The 15,888-nt window shown below is 49.6% G+C and overlaps 1 protein-coding gene across 2 annotated transcripts; it reads left to right on the top strand.

Annotated features, from left to right (window-relative positions):
• The first annotated feature begins 4,966 nt into the window (after nucleotides 1-4,966).
• On the top strand, nucleotides 4,967-11,521 carry TVP23C (trans-golgi network vesicle protein 23 homolog C). 2 transcript variants are annotated; one of them, XM_075771077.1, is made up of 7 exons: nucleotides 4,967-5,122; nucleotides 5,864-5,946; nucleotides 6,838-6,982; nucleotides 7,453-7,542; nucleotides 8,805-8,936; nucleotides 9,025-9,153; nucleotides 10,092-11,521. In XM_075771077.1, the coding sequence occupies exons 1-7, from the start codon at nucleotides 5,111-5,113 to the stop codon at nucleotides 10,122-10,124; spliced, it is 624 nt and encodes a 207-aa protein (XP_075627192.1). In that variant the 5' UTR covers nucleotides 4,967-5,110; the 3' UTR covers nucleotides 10,125-11,521. The 2 variants fall into 2 exon arrangements, with proteins under 2 accessions (XP_075627192.1, XP_075627193.1); XM_075771078.1 differs by lacking the exon at nucleotides 4,967-5,122 and adding an exon at nucleotides 5,382-5,553.
• Nucleotides 11,522-15,888: the final 4,367 nt, after the last annotated feature.

The following is a 15,888-nucleotide window of genomic DNA, read 5'->3' as shown; positions in this document are numbered from 1 at the left end:
ATGTCATCTTCAAGTTCCAAACCCTGGGGTTAAGCCAGACCTTGCTAACAGTGAAAAAACCCAATAGCTGTTCCCCCAAAGAATAATAATGAACAAGTAATAAAAACTAAGTATCCATGTAAATCTTTGAGGAAGCCAGAAGTTAATGAAGATGTGGGAGCTGGACTGTCATAGTTCAGATTGGCTACTGAAAGGCCGCACAGGTTGGGGATGAGCGAGGGATTACAGTTGTCTGAGGTGGCTTTGCCTGACGTTAGTTTTGAGACATGAATATGCAAGGATTTCACACTTAGCCACGGGATGGCACTTTCTCACAAGAAATCGGGTGGAAACCCAGCATGGCTACAGCCAGAGGCCCTTTGGCACAACCCCCCTGGAAAAAAACATCAAATAGAGGGAGCCTGATGGAAAAACATCACGGAAAGGCTGATGCCTTTTTAGTCATGCCCAACTGAGGAGGGTTGGAGTGTTGTCTTCCTATTTGGAGCCCATAAATGAGCACCTCCCTGCAGGTGTTGGGTGCTCAGGCACTTGCAAGATGCTCCGGCCAACAGAGGTGATGTGAAAATACCTGCAGAGGCAGAGCTGGACCAAGTCCTGCGATCGGCTTTAGCTCAGCACTGCGGGTGCAAAGCTGGGAGCTGGGCGTTGGACATGCATCGGAAGGGAATTAATGTACGGGAAGATGTCATACGTGAAGTCACTTATCAAGGTGACTATGAGGAGGTTGTTTTACCGCCTTAACAATTCACTTCTGAATTAAATTGACCTTTCTGTGCACCTGGCCCTCGGGTGCCCAGAGGTGAAAACCTGGGGGTGCCACGGGCAGCATGGGTGCTGTGCCGGACACGATGCGCCCCAAGCAGAGAGAAAACCAGGCAGAGTGGTGTAAGAACATTTTGATGGAGTTTTGCTGTAACTAGGTGCCATTGGCGTTGTTCTGGGGTCATCCACAAAGCATTAAATAGCAGGGCCCTGACGTGATGATACCGTATCGATGTCACAGCAATTTTGTCTGTATAGCTCATTCCTGAACAAAACATGTTTTCACCTGAGTCTTGGTTATAACTGGAAGGGTCTGTATTTCCGCAGAGGAATGGTGCTTGGTGCTTCACATGGTGAAAAGAAAACGAGCAAGACAGTATTAAAAAGAAGCAACAGCAAAGGTATAATTAAATTAAGCTTTTATATAGTATTGTGTTTATCGGTAACAGCTTTGGATTGCCTGGGAAATGGCATACTGGCTTAAGTGAGCACATAAAATGCATTCGGTAATTAGGCAAGCAAAATGGGCTTTTTGATATCGTCTTTATAGTGACGTGAAAACACACCTGTATGCAGGCAGTATTGACATGAAAGGACATTTTACTTCCTCGTGGCTGGATCATGCACCGTGAGATTAGATCGTGTGTATCAGACTGTGGTGGGTTGACCCTGGCTGGGGGCCAGGTGCCCACCAGAGCCGCTCTGTCACTCCCCTCTTTCATTAGACAGGGGAGAAAAAGTATAACGAAAAAAACCCTTACGGGTTGAGATAAGGACAGGGAGAGATCATTCTCTAATTATCATCACGAGCAAAACAGACCGAACTCAGAGAGGGAATTCATCTTATTTATTACTAAGCAAAACAGAGTAGAGGAATGAGAAATAAAACCAAATCTTAAAAACACCTCCCCCCACCCCTCCCATCTTCCCGGGCTCAACTTCACTCCCGGCTTCAACCTCCGTCCCCCCCTCAGCGGCACAGGGGGACGGGGAGTGGGGGTTACGGTCAGTTCATCACACGGTGTTTCTGCCGCTTCTTCATCCTCAGGGGGAGGACTCCTCTCATCGTTCCCCTGCTCCAGCCTGGGGTCCCTCTCACAGGAGACAGTCCTTCACCAACTTCTCCAACGTGAGTCCTTCCCACGGGCTACAGTCCTTCACGAACTGCTCTACCGTGGGTCCCTCCCACGGGGTGCAGACCTTCAGGAGCAAACTACTCCAGCGTGGGTCCCCCATGGGGTCACAAGTCCTGCCAGCAAACCTGCTCTGGCGTGGGCTCCTCTCTCCACGGGGCCACAGGTCCTGCCAGGAGCTTGCTCCAGCGTGGGCTTCCCACGGGGTCACAGCCTCCTTCAGGTGCCTCCACCTGCTCCGGCGTGGGGTCCTCCACGGGCTGCAGGTGGAATCTCTACACCCCCTCATCCTCCCTCCATGGGCTGCAGGGGGACAGCCTGCTTCACCATGGTCTTCACCACGGGCTGCAGGGGGATCTCTGCTCCGGCGCCTGGAGCACCTCCTGCCCCTCCTTCTGCACTGACCTGGGTGTCTGCCGATGTTCTTACATCTTCTCTCTCCTCTCTCTGGCTGCAAAAGCACTCTCTAACTGTTTTTTCTCTTTCTTAAATATGTTCTCACAGAGGCGCTGATTGGCTTGGCCTTGGCCAGCGGCGGGTCCGTCTTGTAGCCAGCTGGCATCGGCTCTATCAGACACAGGGGAAGCTTCTGGCAGCTTCTCACAGAAGCCACCCCTGTAGCCCCCCCGCTACCAAAACCTTGCCATGCAAAACCACCACACAGATTGAAGTTGGTGGTGATTCTAATAACTCTACATCTGCCCTTTCTAAATTAAAAAAAAAAAAAAAATTAAAGATGTGTAAGAGAGATCATTAAACAGCCAGGTCTTTGTATAAAGAATATTAAATTTTTTGACTTCCTGCATAATTGCTTGTTTCTGTGGTGCCTCTCTATTGTGGTTTTTCAGGTGTTATATAGGAAAAAAAAGTGTTAATTTGAATCCAGTACAGTTTCTCACCAAGTCACGAGAGGGAGGGCTGTGTCACGGCACTAGCAGATACCAGAGCTCTCTCTAGGCGAGCGGGATGTTATCCCTGCGGCACGCGTGAATCTGAGCCCGGGGCGGCTGCCTGCCTGCTGGGGGAATTTCCCTGGAGAGGTGGAAGTGCCCAGAGGGCCCAAGGGAGCTTTGTCCAACAGCAGCAACTGAACGAGGTGGAAGCTCGGAGCGGGTCCTGTCCCTGGTATGGGACAACACCTCGGGGTCACCTGGGAGGAAATGCTGCCCGTGAAAACGCTGTATTGATCACAAAATAATAAAGCATAATGTTTTCTTTGGGTGTTTTTTTTTTCTTTGTCCTCAAAGTAAATGCTTGGCCATATGCTTTAAAATGGAAAAAATCCCAACAAACCCAAACAGGCGCCTGTTTCCTTCAGAGGTTTTTCAGCAGAATTTTTGGTTGACTTTTTTTTTTGCTCTGTTTTACCTTCTGGTAGTTTAACGTAGAGCTTAGCCACTGGTGCTGTGTTATCTTCAAGGGTCCCAAGAATTTTTTTTTTTTCTTCAACAACATAGTAACTGTGGTGCAGCAACACTGATGGTAACCTCTGCGATATCTCTTACCCCATGCTACAACCAGCTTTTAATTTTGCAGAGAAACCACAGGGAAGATTGTCTAAAGAGAATGTACCATTGGTACCAGCACTTCATATGCTTCCAAGTTACTGCTTTAGAAGATGACATTTTTAACTAAAAACTAGGGACTACTGGTAGTGATGTGTGCTAGGGCTAAAGCAGAGCTCACACAGGTCCCCTTTGCAGATGAGGTACCAAACCAGCTCCGAGTACTCCTGGGACAGCTGAGTTAGAGACTTTTGTGTCCTTAAAGAGCTCTGGATTTCTACATCCTTGCTTTGATGTACAACTTGGTATAAGGTCATAGTCTCAGAGGTCTGAAAGCTCTTTTAAGGCATATGAATACACCAAAGGATGAGTTAGTCTCCAGAATAACTAAACCTGAGCTAAAGAGGTAGTAGTCCTTCAATAGGGCGGCTGCCAGATCCACCCGGTGAGCAGTCATGGCTGGAACCAGCTATGGTGAGAGTGATGGGGAAGGGGGAGCCCCTTTTTCCGTCAGATAGGATCAAGTCGCAATCCTTCAAACAGGCGGCAGGTACTAAAACAACGCTGTGCCTCACTGCAGGACAACCTCTTTGCTCCTTTGCGCTCGCCAAAACAGATGGACAAGCAACTGGAAGGAGTAACCGCGTAGTTAAATTTGCTGTCTTCCTTCATAAATGAAGCGGGAGTTTATTCATTTCTTCCCTAATGGCTGTTTTATAAACTGTTCACGTACAGAAACCGTTGGGCAGCGCGGCTCAGATGAGCTGTTTGCAGATGGTTTCCTTGGAGCGCGACCGATCTTGCAGCTGCTGACGGATCCTCAGGTTTTGCTCCTCGTGTACGCTCACGCTGTCATGAGCGATTTTAAAATCAAGGCACTGTCAACTTGCACTTTTTTCTCCCTGTAGCTCCGCACCTTTCTGTGAAGTTTGTAAAAATTGAAGCTTCAAACTGCCCCAAGCAGCGCAGCTGCTCCGTCTTTCCTGATGTTCTAAAAATACCGATCTGAGGGTGTTATTCTACTTCGAGCTGTTTCCATCGCGTTTTCTAGACATCCAGTTGTTTATTATTTTTTTTGACCTGTGCCTGGCGCAGAGATTGATGGGGCCGCTGAGAAGAGGCGGGCGGTGGGTGCCGGTGGCTCCTGCCGAACAGATCCCGCCGTGTCAGTCGGCGCGGACGCTCCGGGGCCCGGTGGGAAGGGCTGGGGGCCAAAGCCCGAACCCCGGCTCTGTGCGGGCGCCCGCTCCTCAGGCGGGGGTTTCAGGGGGGCGAGAGGGGAGGAAAGGTGAGCTCAGAAAAGGCATTTATCCTCTTCAAGCTCTCCCTCTGACTCCACTTGACATCGACTCTGGGTGTGACGTGTTTCCACATGGCATCGACTCTGGGTGTGACGTGTTCGCGGCTCAGGCCGGAGCCTCTTCCCGGGGGGCGGCCCCGCAGCGGCCTGGCCCGGGGCTTGGGGCCGGGGGTGCCGCTCCGCTCCCCGACGGCCCCGCAGCCGCTCAACGGCCCCAAGGGCCGCACCGCCCCGTGACATCAGCGGTACGTGGCGGGCGGGGAGGGAGGAGCGCGGCCACGTCTCACTCTCCGTCACACCCACCCCCAGCGCGCGCGCGCGAGGAAGGAGGGGAGGTGCGGCGCGCACCGGGATTGGCCCGCGGCGGTGACGTAGAACGACCAGGCGGAAGTGAGGGGGCTGCGACCATGCTACGGCAGGTGAGGGGGCTCCCGCCGGGCCGGGGGCCTCGGGGCCGGGGGCGGGCAGCCGGGAGCGGGGCGGCGGTGGCGGCGTCCGGGCACCGGGGCTGCGAGATAGACCGGCGCCTTCTGCCGTCATAGGCCTGCAGCCCCGGCAGCGCGCTGGGCGCCCCGCAAAACCCCCGGGAACGGGTTAAAATTTTGGGGGACACCCCCTCTCACCACCACCACCACCACCACCCCCCCCTCAGGCCGCTGTTCCGTAGCGCGGGGCAGCGCTGGGCAAAGGGGGCGAGTCCTGCGCTTGTTGGCGTCACGTTTCTGCAGGGCCCGCAACAGCGGCGAGCCCCGTCTGTGAAAGGAGCGGATTCCAGTTCCGTCACCAGTGCGTTCACTAAAACGCAGGAGGACGCCAGGCTGTGCCTGACGTAGCAGTAGCTTTGTGTGAGGTAAGGAGCTCCCTGAGGAGAGGAGCGGAAGGCCCCGGGCTCTGCGGGCCTGGGGTGCAGGAAGGGCCTTGGACTCGCACCGTGAGCGCCCGTAGTTCTCACACGAAGCGCAAATCAAAACATTTCCTAGTCAGGATCCAGTTACTGCATTTTTTCTTTTGTGCGTGGCTAAATCTTCATGTTCTTCCCAAATTTATTTTGATCTTAAGGTGCCACTGTAACGTTCTGGGTAGTCACGACCGTCCCTGCCTGAAGCTGAGACCGGATTCTTTTTTCTCCTGTAACTCTTTGCATCTGTTCCTCGCTTTAGGACAGCAGTGATGACATTGAGGACGTGTCTCTCTTTGATGCAGATGATGATGTATCCAGGAGATCAAAAAAGTCAAAAATAAGGTCAGTGGCCATAGAGTTTCTAGATGAGTCCTAGGTGGAAGTGTGAGGAAGGAAGGAGGGACTGCCATGTGCCATCAGCACATGAGACGGCAAATACCTTCTCGGTTTGACTAGAGAGAACGGAGAGTGATTCTGGATAACGGAGCGTGCCAGGTCCAGAAGCTCAGTTGGAATTTGTAGGTCTGTGCCTTCACACTTCTGGGTGCCCTCACGTTTCATATGTGTTTGTCTTCGTGTGTGTAAGGGATCTGCACTGATGCAATGACTGCGTAACGGGAGGTTCTCACCGCGCTGAGTGCTGGTTCTGGGCTCGTCCGTTCTCTCTGCCCCCCTTCCCCGTCTCTGTTCTCAAGTACGTTTGGTGCTGCCCTGCTGCCTGCCACGTCCCAACGTAGTTAGTCCAGCCGCCTCCTTCCTTGTTCTGCCCAAACTCCTGCCACAGAGCAGCATGCGTGCGCAGGTGCTGTGGCGACCTGTGCTCTATACTGCGCGTTTCTGACCCGGAAACTGCAGAAATCAGAAAGAAGAGCAAGTCTGCTGTGTTGAGAAATGTGATTTTTTTCCTTCAGAGGATCTTTCCTCTGTCAGAACCTTTTTAAATTTTCCCCATAAAAATTGCCTTACATTGAACCCCGTAAAACTCCCTGTCCCCTTCCACCCCAAATTCTGTTTGCGTGTGGGATGTGGCTGCGCATAGAATGTGTCTTCCTTACAATGAGCTTCCAGTCAGTTTATTTCCCATATTTTCAGCAGTCGTTGCATGCTGAGTTCATCTTACGATGCTGATCCTTATCCTGTGAGTTGGTGGGAGATCACCTTGGCAATGGCATTTCTCTGAAATTGCTTCAGTCTTGTCTGAAAGAGCTGTGACGGTACTGTCCTTCATTCCAGGCATCCAGTGGCATCATTTTTCCACTTATTCTTCCGAGTCAGTGCGATAGTTGTCTATCTGCTCTGTGAGCTCTTAACTAGCAGCTTCATTGCCTGCATGGTGACAATTATCCTCCTCTTGTCGTGTGACTTTTGGGCTGTAAAGGTAAGTTCCTCTTAAGCTTTTTGTTATCTTCATCTTACTATATAAGAATAATTGAAGAGAGGGATATTCATGTCACACACACAAAAAAAAAAAGTAACTTCTTTGTGCCTTTCCTACAAAACGATACCCAAAATACCCTCAAGTACCGTGATGTGTTGTAAAATGTTATGAAATACTGACTCTGGTTTCTTTCTGAAAATCAAATAGAGAACATATATTAGGTTTTCTTTTAAGGTAGCACATTATCAGGCTTCGTTTTCAAATCACCAGAAATACACCTCGCAGTAATTTGGTGTTGTACTGGAAATATTAGAAAATAGATTGTTGTGGACACACGAGCCTTGTAATTTTGTTTTACCAAATGTGAGGCAAATGAGCAGCATTGGAAATAGCAACCTAAACAGCTGAACTTTGGCAAATGGTTTCTTTTAGCAGAAAATTTAAAGCTCATTGCTATTCTTCTATTTCAGAATGTCACAGGGCGGCTGATGGTAGGTCTTCGCTGGTGGAACCAAGTGGATGATGATGGGAGAAGTCACTGGGTATTTGAAGCCAGGAAGGTAAATACCCCCCTCCTTTTTTTTTTTCTTTCTTTTAATTGTTTCTGTTTTATGAAACCCCTGGTAATTAGTGGCTCTGCTTGTGATGGTAGATTGCGCAATGTAGACATTTACTTCCAGCCGCAGATCTGTGACCGTGTGCTTCTTTCATGTAGGCTGCTGAATGAGCTTTTTGGTTGTTGAATTATTTAAAAATTCTCATGATGTCTTGATCTGGCTTAATGCAAGTAATGTAAAAGTTCCACCTACAATGCAGTAAAGGTTCCCGTTCCATGTCAGTAGCCTACAAGTTTTCTGGTGTGAACTTGGTAGCTTTTATCTCCTCTAGAAAACTATTTGAAGTAGGAAGAAACATATATAGCATTGGTCATGGCTATTACTGTGCCTTTGTGTTCGTGATGGTTACTGCCAAGTCTCTAGTATCCTGATCACGTATTTACCCCTTTGATCCCCATCTCTTCTCTCTGTATGGACCTAATGGCATGCAGATCTCGAGTGAGGTGGTGATAATTTCCTGCGGTCACTGGGACGTCTGCAGCAGTGTAGGGACTTGAATCTAAACCTTTCTCCAGTTGAGTTTGTGCCCTCACTACAGGCACTTTCTCTCTCAAAACCATGCTAGTTTAGAAAAGCTGGACCATATTGCCGGAGGAGGGGGAAAGGTAGCCGAACTGCTGGTGATGCTGTAAATTTACCTGTAAGTTGTTAACCCAGTCCAGATTTTTTAACTGTTGGAGGAAGAAGTGAGTGCTTGTTGGGATCTTCTGCTCTGTAAAGACTATAAAATCAATAGCGTGGTGTGAATCAGCCCTCTGTGCGTGAAAAGAAACTACTTCGATGCCTAAGAGTATCAGTAGTTAGTTCTGTCTGTGCTAGGATTAATGAAATTCTGGTCATCTGTGCAGTGACTTGGAGGTAGAAAACACTACCCGTTCGGCTGTTCCTATGCTTTGTAACTGAACTGCGCAGTAACCGTAATGTTTCCCAAACCTACTGGGGCCTTTTAGCCCCAAGCTTTCCAACAGGATTCGGTGCTGCTGCCTCCATTGCTCCTGAGAGAAAGTTAACAAAAGGGTCCCTTAAATGGAAACTTCTTCTGCTGCAGAAAGATGTTTGTGATGTAGAACTTGATCTCAAAAGCACCCAGTACTGCTGCACGGAGGCAAAAACCAGGAGACTTGTAGATTCTGGACTGTTTTTAATGACAGTGTGATCTATACAATGGAGCAGCCTGTTAATCACCGTGTCCTTTCTGTTTCTAGGTATCAGCGCAAGGGAGTAAAACCTCATCAGAAGCAGAGTCCCGAATTTTCTGGTTAGGTCTAATTACCTGTCCTATGATCTGGGTGATATTTGCTTTCAGCGCTCTCTTTTCTTTCAAAGTGAAATGGCTGGTGAGTGGACTCCCTCAACGCAGTAACAGATCCTGTACGTTACAGGCAAAGTGGTGTAAATTCGTGACTGTATTTTCCTGTCTCTTAGGCAGTGGTTGTGATGGGAGTGGTGCTTCAGGGAGCCAACCTTTATGGTTATATCAGGTGTAAAGTTGGCAGCAGAAAGAACTTGACAAGCATGGCGACCAACTATCTTGGGAAGCAGTTCTTGCGGCAGGTAAGATTTCCAGGGTTTTGGAAACCCTCCAGTTGTATTTGGTTTTGTCCATCAGCTTCCTTACTGAAAAGAAAGACTGAAAAAGTTGTTACCTGTAGTTCTGCGAAGGGAACCTTCACATCTTGCTGCCTCGTGAATTGGAGCCCCCTTAGTAAAGTCACAGAGTAACTTGCTAATTATTGGCATCGAGTTTTGTTCGCAGCGCATCGTGAGCTCAGATTATTTGCTGGTGCCATAGAAGTTACTGGAATGTGGCTGGTTTATTGGGAATAGGGAACACAGTGAATGTGGTGAGAGTGACAAAAGTTTTTCACAAGCAACTGCTCTTGGATAATGTATTGCTAAATTACTCCTTTCGTTGCACTGCTTCCCCTTCAGGTTGTGCTGGCCACAAAACCGTCCATCTGGAGGGCAGTTGCATTGGTCCTTGTGCTTCAGTGCGCAGCGGCAGCATGCGTAGCTCTTGGCCGAAAAGGCTGCCACTGCCTTTTATATTCTCTCCCACTTCCACCCAGCTCTTCTCGAGGTCCTTTTCTTCCCCAGCGCTGGGTTTTCTCCCCTCCATAGGTCCCTGCAGCAGTAAGGGGACTCCCTTGTCTCGCTTCTGGACTGTCATTTAACTTCTGCTTTTACCAAGTTTCCCGAGTGTCCTATATTACGCAGACAACTATGGGGACATGGGGACAGGAGGTTTGTCTGCCACAAGTGGTTCACAGATCTTTGCTGGAATTACTCTCATTAGCATGATTGATAACCCTTTCTTGGCAGTCTGGGATTGTGCTCTTCTGTAGCTGGATTTGCTTCTGAATGCTTTTACCACTGCAGTGGTTAACCAGAGACCCAGACCAGTCTCGGTCTTTGGAAGAAATTAATTTTTTGCCCCAGAATCATAGCAGTTCTGTACTCCTGTACTCCTTTTCTTCCTTTGCCTTCTGCAGACTGTGGCTAAAGAGGACCAAACAGCATCCTGAGTACAGTGGAAGCCTCAAGCCAGCCTGGATTCACAGTAGTGGACAACAGAGAATGTTGCTCTGACCATGAGATTTGGGAGCTGCATACGTTGACATCTGAATTAAAAGAAGTAAATAAATTGTGCAAGACGTCAGGTTAACGCTCCTAGCAACTTCTATTTGATTTTCCACTAGCAGTTTGTGTTTCAGTCCTTTCTTTAGTTTGATTAATTAGAATTAATTTGTCTAAACTTTAATTAAACAAATATCCTAGGTGGCTCTCATTCAGGTTTAGAACTACTGGATGAATTAAGAGGAAATTGCTGGACGTCCTTCTTCAGAAAACCCATGCACAAGCCAAGCCTTGTTATCCAAGAACTCCCCCGACTCCTCCAGCAGTTGGTGCCTCAGATAGTTTCAGTTGTGGACTTTGCTGCGTTTTGTTCTTGGAGGTTGTTGCCGCTTCTGTTATAAGTTTAGATAGTGCTCTTTTGGCTCCGCACCCCTCTCATTCTGTGATTTGAATGGTGCTGAGACGTTGCAGTGAAGGACATCTAAAGGAAATGTTGCTGTTGGCTTAGAGGGAAGATTATCGTGGGAACTGCAGAAAATGACTTCTGAGCAGCTGCGGTCCTTTATTTATCTGAAGCATTCTTGGAGGTCTCAGTAACATCTTAACCCCCTGGATTTATGGGAGGTCCCTTTTTTACCCGTAGGCCTGCATCTTTGTGGAGACCGCAGCAAGAGTAAAACCAAGTTCCGAGGAAGGCTGCAGGCACAGTTTCAGAGGCAGAGTGAGCGTGAGAGCAGTAGTTGTCTGCCTGATGCTGTTAAAGCAATGCCATCTGGCGTCGCGTCGGCACTGCGCAGTGCGCGTTTCCTGCCTTGGGTCCTTGTTTCTGGGCAGGAGGATGTAGGGTGATGTGATCTGTGGTCACCAGCCCCTCGGCACAGGGTTGTGGGGAACGTGACCGACAGGGTTTTACGTTTCCTGAATCCATGCAGTGTGCTGTCCTCAAGCCCTGCTCCCCAAGGAGTCTCTGGGCTGGGAAAAAGCCTTTTGTAGGACCATGAAATGTTGGCTGCCGGCGTTCGCTTAGACAGCAGAAAGTGGTGCATGAAAAGCTATGTGAAAGGGGCCGGATCCTTCTCGTTGTGTACTTCCGTTCAAGGCAGATTGTCCTTTCGTAGCGGCGGATATTGTAAACTTCAGATGAGGTATTTTAAATTAAGAATGTGGTTTCCTTTTGAATAATGGCTATTGTAAATTGTGGGATTGTGTTAAGAGGATTTCTCTCCCTGTACTGGAGCGATACTTGGGAGCTGTACATTTGTTTAACTCTTTGGATTGATACCTTCCTTTTGTAAATATGTATTTATAAAATCTTGAAATTAAAATAATGCTTTGTTTAACCAGACCAGATATCCCTTCTATGATTCATGGCTGAGCTCTATTTATGTACTGTGTTCTTGCAATGTAGTTTTAACAGGGGTTACTTGTCAAGTTAAACGATGCTGTTTAACGAGCTCTGGCACCCTTCCTTTCATCAAGGGGTCTCGGACAGTTTTGCCTGTGCAAACACTTTCTTTGTTAGCGTGCTGGAGTTGTTGTCATGCAGAGCTGAAGTAATTGGCACTCTGTAAGGCTTGCCCGGAGTGCGGGAGAGGCTCCATCTGAGCTCTGCCTGCGTCCCCGGCTGGCTCCTGGCACCACATAGCGGGAACTTCTAGTCCCCATGTACGTGTAAGGGATGATTTATTTCTAAGGAATGAATGAAAACAGGCAAAATGAAGTGAATTAGTGAGGTCAAGGAGCTTCTGCAGCCACACAGTGACGGGCAAGTGCATTATCTGGCCTGTACGGCGTGAAGGAAGGGAAATCCTTTCTGCTCCAGCAAGCCCCCGGTTTGCCGCTGCTGTCGGCAGGACGGCACCGACTCCGGCACAGCTCCAGCCACGAGGTGGTTGGTTTAAAATGTGTTGAAAGCTTTGGGTTTAGTGTTTATTCTCCTGCTGTCAAAGCTCCCACCAAACTGCTGGAAAATAGTGCTTTTCTGGAAGTTGCAGTTTAATCAAGGACAGAGGCATTTATTAGTATGTGTCTTTAAATATAGCCCTCTTTGGCTTATTTTTAGCCTCTTGGCAAACGTTCAGTCTTTTGGCTTCTGAGAAGCTGGCATTTTCTTGTGTTTTTCCATGGTATGGATCGGAACCAAATTTCTTATCGCTGCTCCAGTTGGGTGTGAGTCTCGTTTGATTTTTACTCGCTCTCTGCCCGGGGTTTCCTGTGAAGCAGGAAGTGGGAGTTGCTGCAGAATGGGGAAATTCTCTGAATGTGCTTTTTTTTTTTTTTTTTTTGACAAGCCTCAGGAATCCACGCTGAGCCAGCTTCTGGAGCATTAGCTGTGTAATGGTGGCCCCACCTAAGACCTCCAGGCCTGGGTGGTGGCTGAACTTTCAGGGTTTACAGAAGCAGAAATACTCCAAGAACAATAATAATACACTATTTGCTCTGAAATAGCAAAGTATGCCTTGGATGTGGCGAGTGCAGCTGAAAGGTGGGCTTGACATCATCCTCATTTTACAGGCAGAGGCGTTTTGAGTCTTTTGAGCTCCTCACTCGCGGAGCTGGGGACAGAACGGGCCCTGGGGGTCACTTGCTGTCTGCTTTGGGTTGCCTGAGGCCTCATCCTGCGCATCCTGGGGACGAGCGGCTCCAGCGCTCTTTGGGCGCAGCAGGGACCTGTCCCCTGTTGCTGCCGTGGACCGGCTTTGGTTTGTCACTCACCGTAGCACTGCGCCTGCAGCCAGCGGGGTGCTGGAGTCCCCAGGAGGTGGCTGGCTGCAGGGGCAGAAGCAATGCTCTTTCCGGCCCCGTGCTTGAACACGTTACCGTGATGTATCCGAATATTCTCAGACCACAAAAGCTTTAGAGGCAGTTTTGCCCTCTCGGCTGTATCTCCCCTTCCCTGTGTGCCACCCCCCTGTGCCTGGGGAGACCGCAGGGAAGGGTGAAGGAGGGATGCTGGGTGCACATGGGCGCTTGGAGCCTGTCTGTCTGTTCCTCCAGAGATTTCTTGGAGACTTGCCGGGCCCGGAGGGCTGCAGGGAAAGGTCTGTTGTGGTTGTTTGGCAGAGGCCACGGTCAGCCCTGCTTGGACAGGACAGCCCAGCTGGTATTTCCTAAACAAAAAGCTGCAGTGACTAATGGAGATTGACCTTTGGGGACACCAAAGGGAGCGGGGATGCGGGTGAGGAGGCTGGATGCTGGCCGGGACCCAGCGCTGCTTCCAGGGCTCCTGGCAGGAAGGGATTTCTCGCTTCCCTCCTGCCTTTCCGTGCAAACAGCCCCAATTTGGGAGCAGGCGTCCCTTCCCACCCGGCAAACCCACAGCAAACCGAGAGCCTCCCCACTGCCCTGATAAGACAGGAGAAGGGTAGAGAGAAAGGAAACGCTATTTCTGGTTTACTGATAGCAGCTTTTTTATACCACCAAGGACACGTGGGCCTGTCATTATCTGCCTGTGTGTGCCGAAAGCAAACCGGGTGTGCTGAACACGATTCCAGTTCCTTCCTCTCCCCCCCGGTGCCAGCGTGTGGCTTGGGGCAGCTGCTGTCAGGGATGTGCTGCTCGGGTTCTGCCACTCAGCCGCAGGCTGCAGCTCTCGTCTGCTTGAATTTCAACTCCTTTTTCTCAGGGGAGGCATCTGCCGTGGGGACAGTCTCTTCCTCGGCTTGCAGCAGGTACGGGTGTTCCCGGCTGGGTCTCGAAGCTGCGCAAACGGCTCTCTGGGTCAGACCGAACCCATCAAACCCCAGGTTTGTCTCGAGCAGTAGCTAATTCCGTGTGCCTAGCAAAGACTAGATGGAAATCACAATCATACAGCCACGCTTCCAGGAATACCTTTTGTCCTTCCACAGGTTTGTGGCTCCCTCTGCCACTTGGTGGATTTTGCTGACATTAACTTGGCTGATTCCTTTCTGAGACAATGCAGACTTGGTATCCGTGTCGTCCTGCAGCAGAGAGCTCCACCGATTAACATGTCCTTTGTTTTGGATTCTTTCACAAAGTACTCCTTTATAAATTATCCACTTAATGGCTGTTAATGCCAGATCATCTCATCCCCCAGCTGCTTGCTACACATTTCAAAGAGCTTCGCTATTTGCCAGGTGGGACTTGCCTCAGCAAAAGCCACATTGATGCTCTTCAGCTATTTCTTATCTCTCTGAATCCTGGTCTTTAGAAGTCTGAGCAGTTTGGTCAATGTAGGAGTTGGATTTTCTGGTCTGTTATTCCTCATATTCCTCCCAGAGCCCTCAAAAAAACCCCCAAACCCCAGAATCACACTTACCACCCTCCATCCACCTGGCAGCAGGACAAGCAGTCGGTTTGTCCCAGGACTAGTGGCTCAGTGGATTCATCCCTGAGTCCTTTGGACTCCTCCTGGAAACCTCCTTGGCCTGCTGAGTTATTCCCCTTCGTGTTGCCAGCTTGCGCAAACCTCCTTTTAGTTCATTTTGGGCGAGTTCTTTAGAATTTTTTTTCTCTTTTTTTTTTTTTTCAATCACAAGTAATGTGTAAACAACTCCATAGTAACCACTGGAGTACATGAGTCATTTAGCTCTTCTGCCACAGGACATACTTGCTCTGGCCTACTGTTATGTTTCCAGATTAAAGTAGGGTTTAGTTGTTACTAAACAGTTACTCATGGTTTCCTACTGAGTGTACCGATGTTGAGTCCAGCCTTTTTTTGACAGTTTGTATGACTTCTCCCCTGTTAGATAGATCCTCTACCCCCGTGGGACCATGTGTCCCCTCGCTATAAGGTTTAAAACTCCAGTTAAGTTTCTTTTAAGTAGTTGTCAGATTATATTTTGCTTTTGTTGGAGCCCTCCCTCACATCTAGACCCTGTTTCAGAAGGAATTTGAACTGCCCATCGAAACTGCCTCTAGTCTTGGGGAGTTCCACACCCCCCCCCAGCATCCGAGAGCCCCAGCATCCGAGAGCCCACTGGGCTGCAGGTGCCCAAATCCGTCTCAGGTCCCGACACAAACCCTCACCTAAAAATCTCTTTGGATGAGAAAAAAAACTCAACACCCTTTTGGACAGCTCTTTGGTAGGTGAGCCCTTGATTTCTCATGGTTTAAATTGCAGGGTAATGCCCAGAAGTTTGGTTTAATTAGGATCTGGACTGGAGGGAGGAGGGGATGGGGACTTTGCTTGGATCCTGCTCCGTGACCAGATTATTGCAGGGACTCTGGCCAGTAGCTGGGGCAGGAGAGCGGCGTGGATCCGGATGGAGGTTGGGGGATCTGGCTCTGACACCTGGGGTGCGATGCCTTCACCAGGCATCACAGGCCACGCTTGTGTTGATCCCCCAGAGCTCTTCCGCAGCTGCTGTGAGCGGGACCCCCGCAAATCCCACTGCTGCTGCAAGAGCAACCTCAGCAGAATGGGAGGAAGACGCAGGATCTGTAACATCTCTACAGCTTTTTTTCTCTCTGTTCGTGGTGGGGTGGGCGGTGCAGCATCCCCCATGGTGCTCCCAGACAGGGCAGCCTTTAGGGGACATTAAACCAGCCTTTTGGTTAGCACCTGGCCGGTGATGCCCTGGACAAAATCTCTTAATCCCCTACGGCCCTTGTGTTTAAGAGCAACATCAGCAAACATCTGGAGCAGCACCGCTAGATTGACCCTGCCGTCAGGTCCCTCCAGCTTCCCCAGGACGCAGACTTCAGTCCATCCCTCTCCTGTCTAAGCCCGTACGGCGGCAGAGGGAGCTC

The sequence above is a fragment of the Balearica regulorum genome, chromosome 18, assembly GCF_011004875.1.
Source record: "Balearica regulorum gibbericeps isolate bBalReg1 chromosome 18, bBalReg1.pri, whole genome shotgun sequence".
Taxonomy (NCBI): Eukaryota; Metazoa; Chordata; class Aves; order Gruiformes; family Gruidae; genus Balearica; species Balearica regulorum.
The sequence above is the reverse complement of the archived record's forward strand: the minus strand, read 5'-3'. Positions and strand labels throughout refer to the sequence as shown.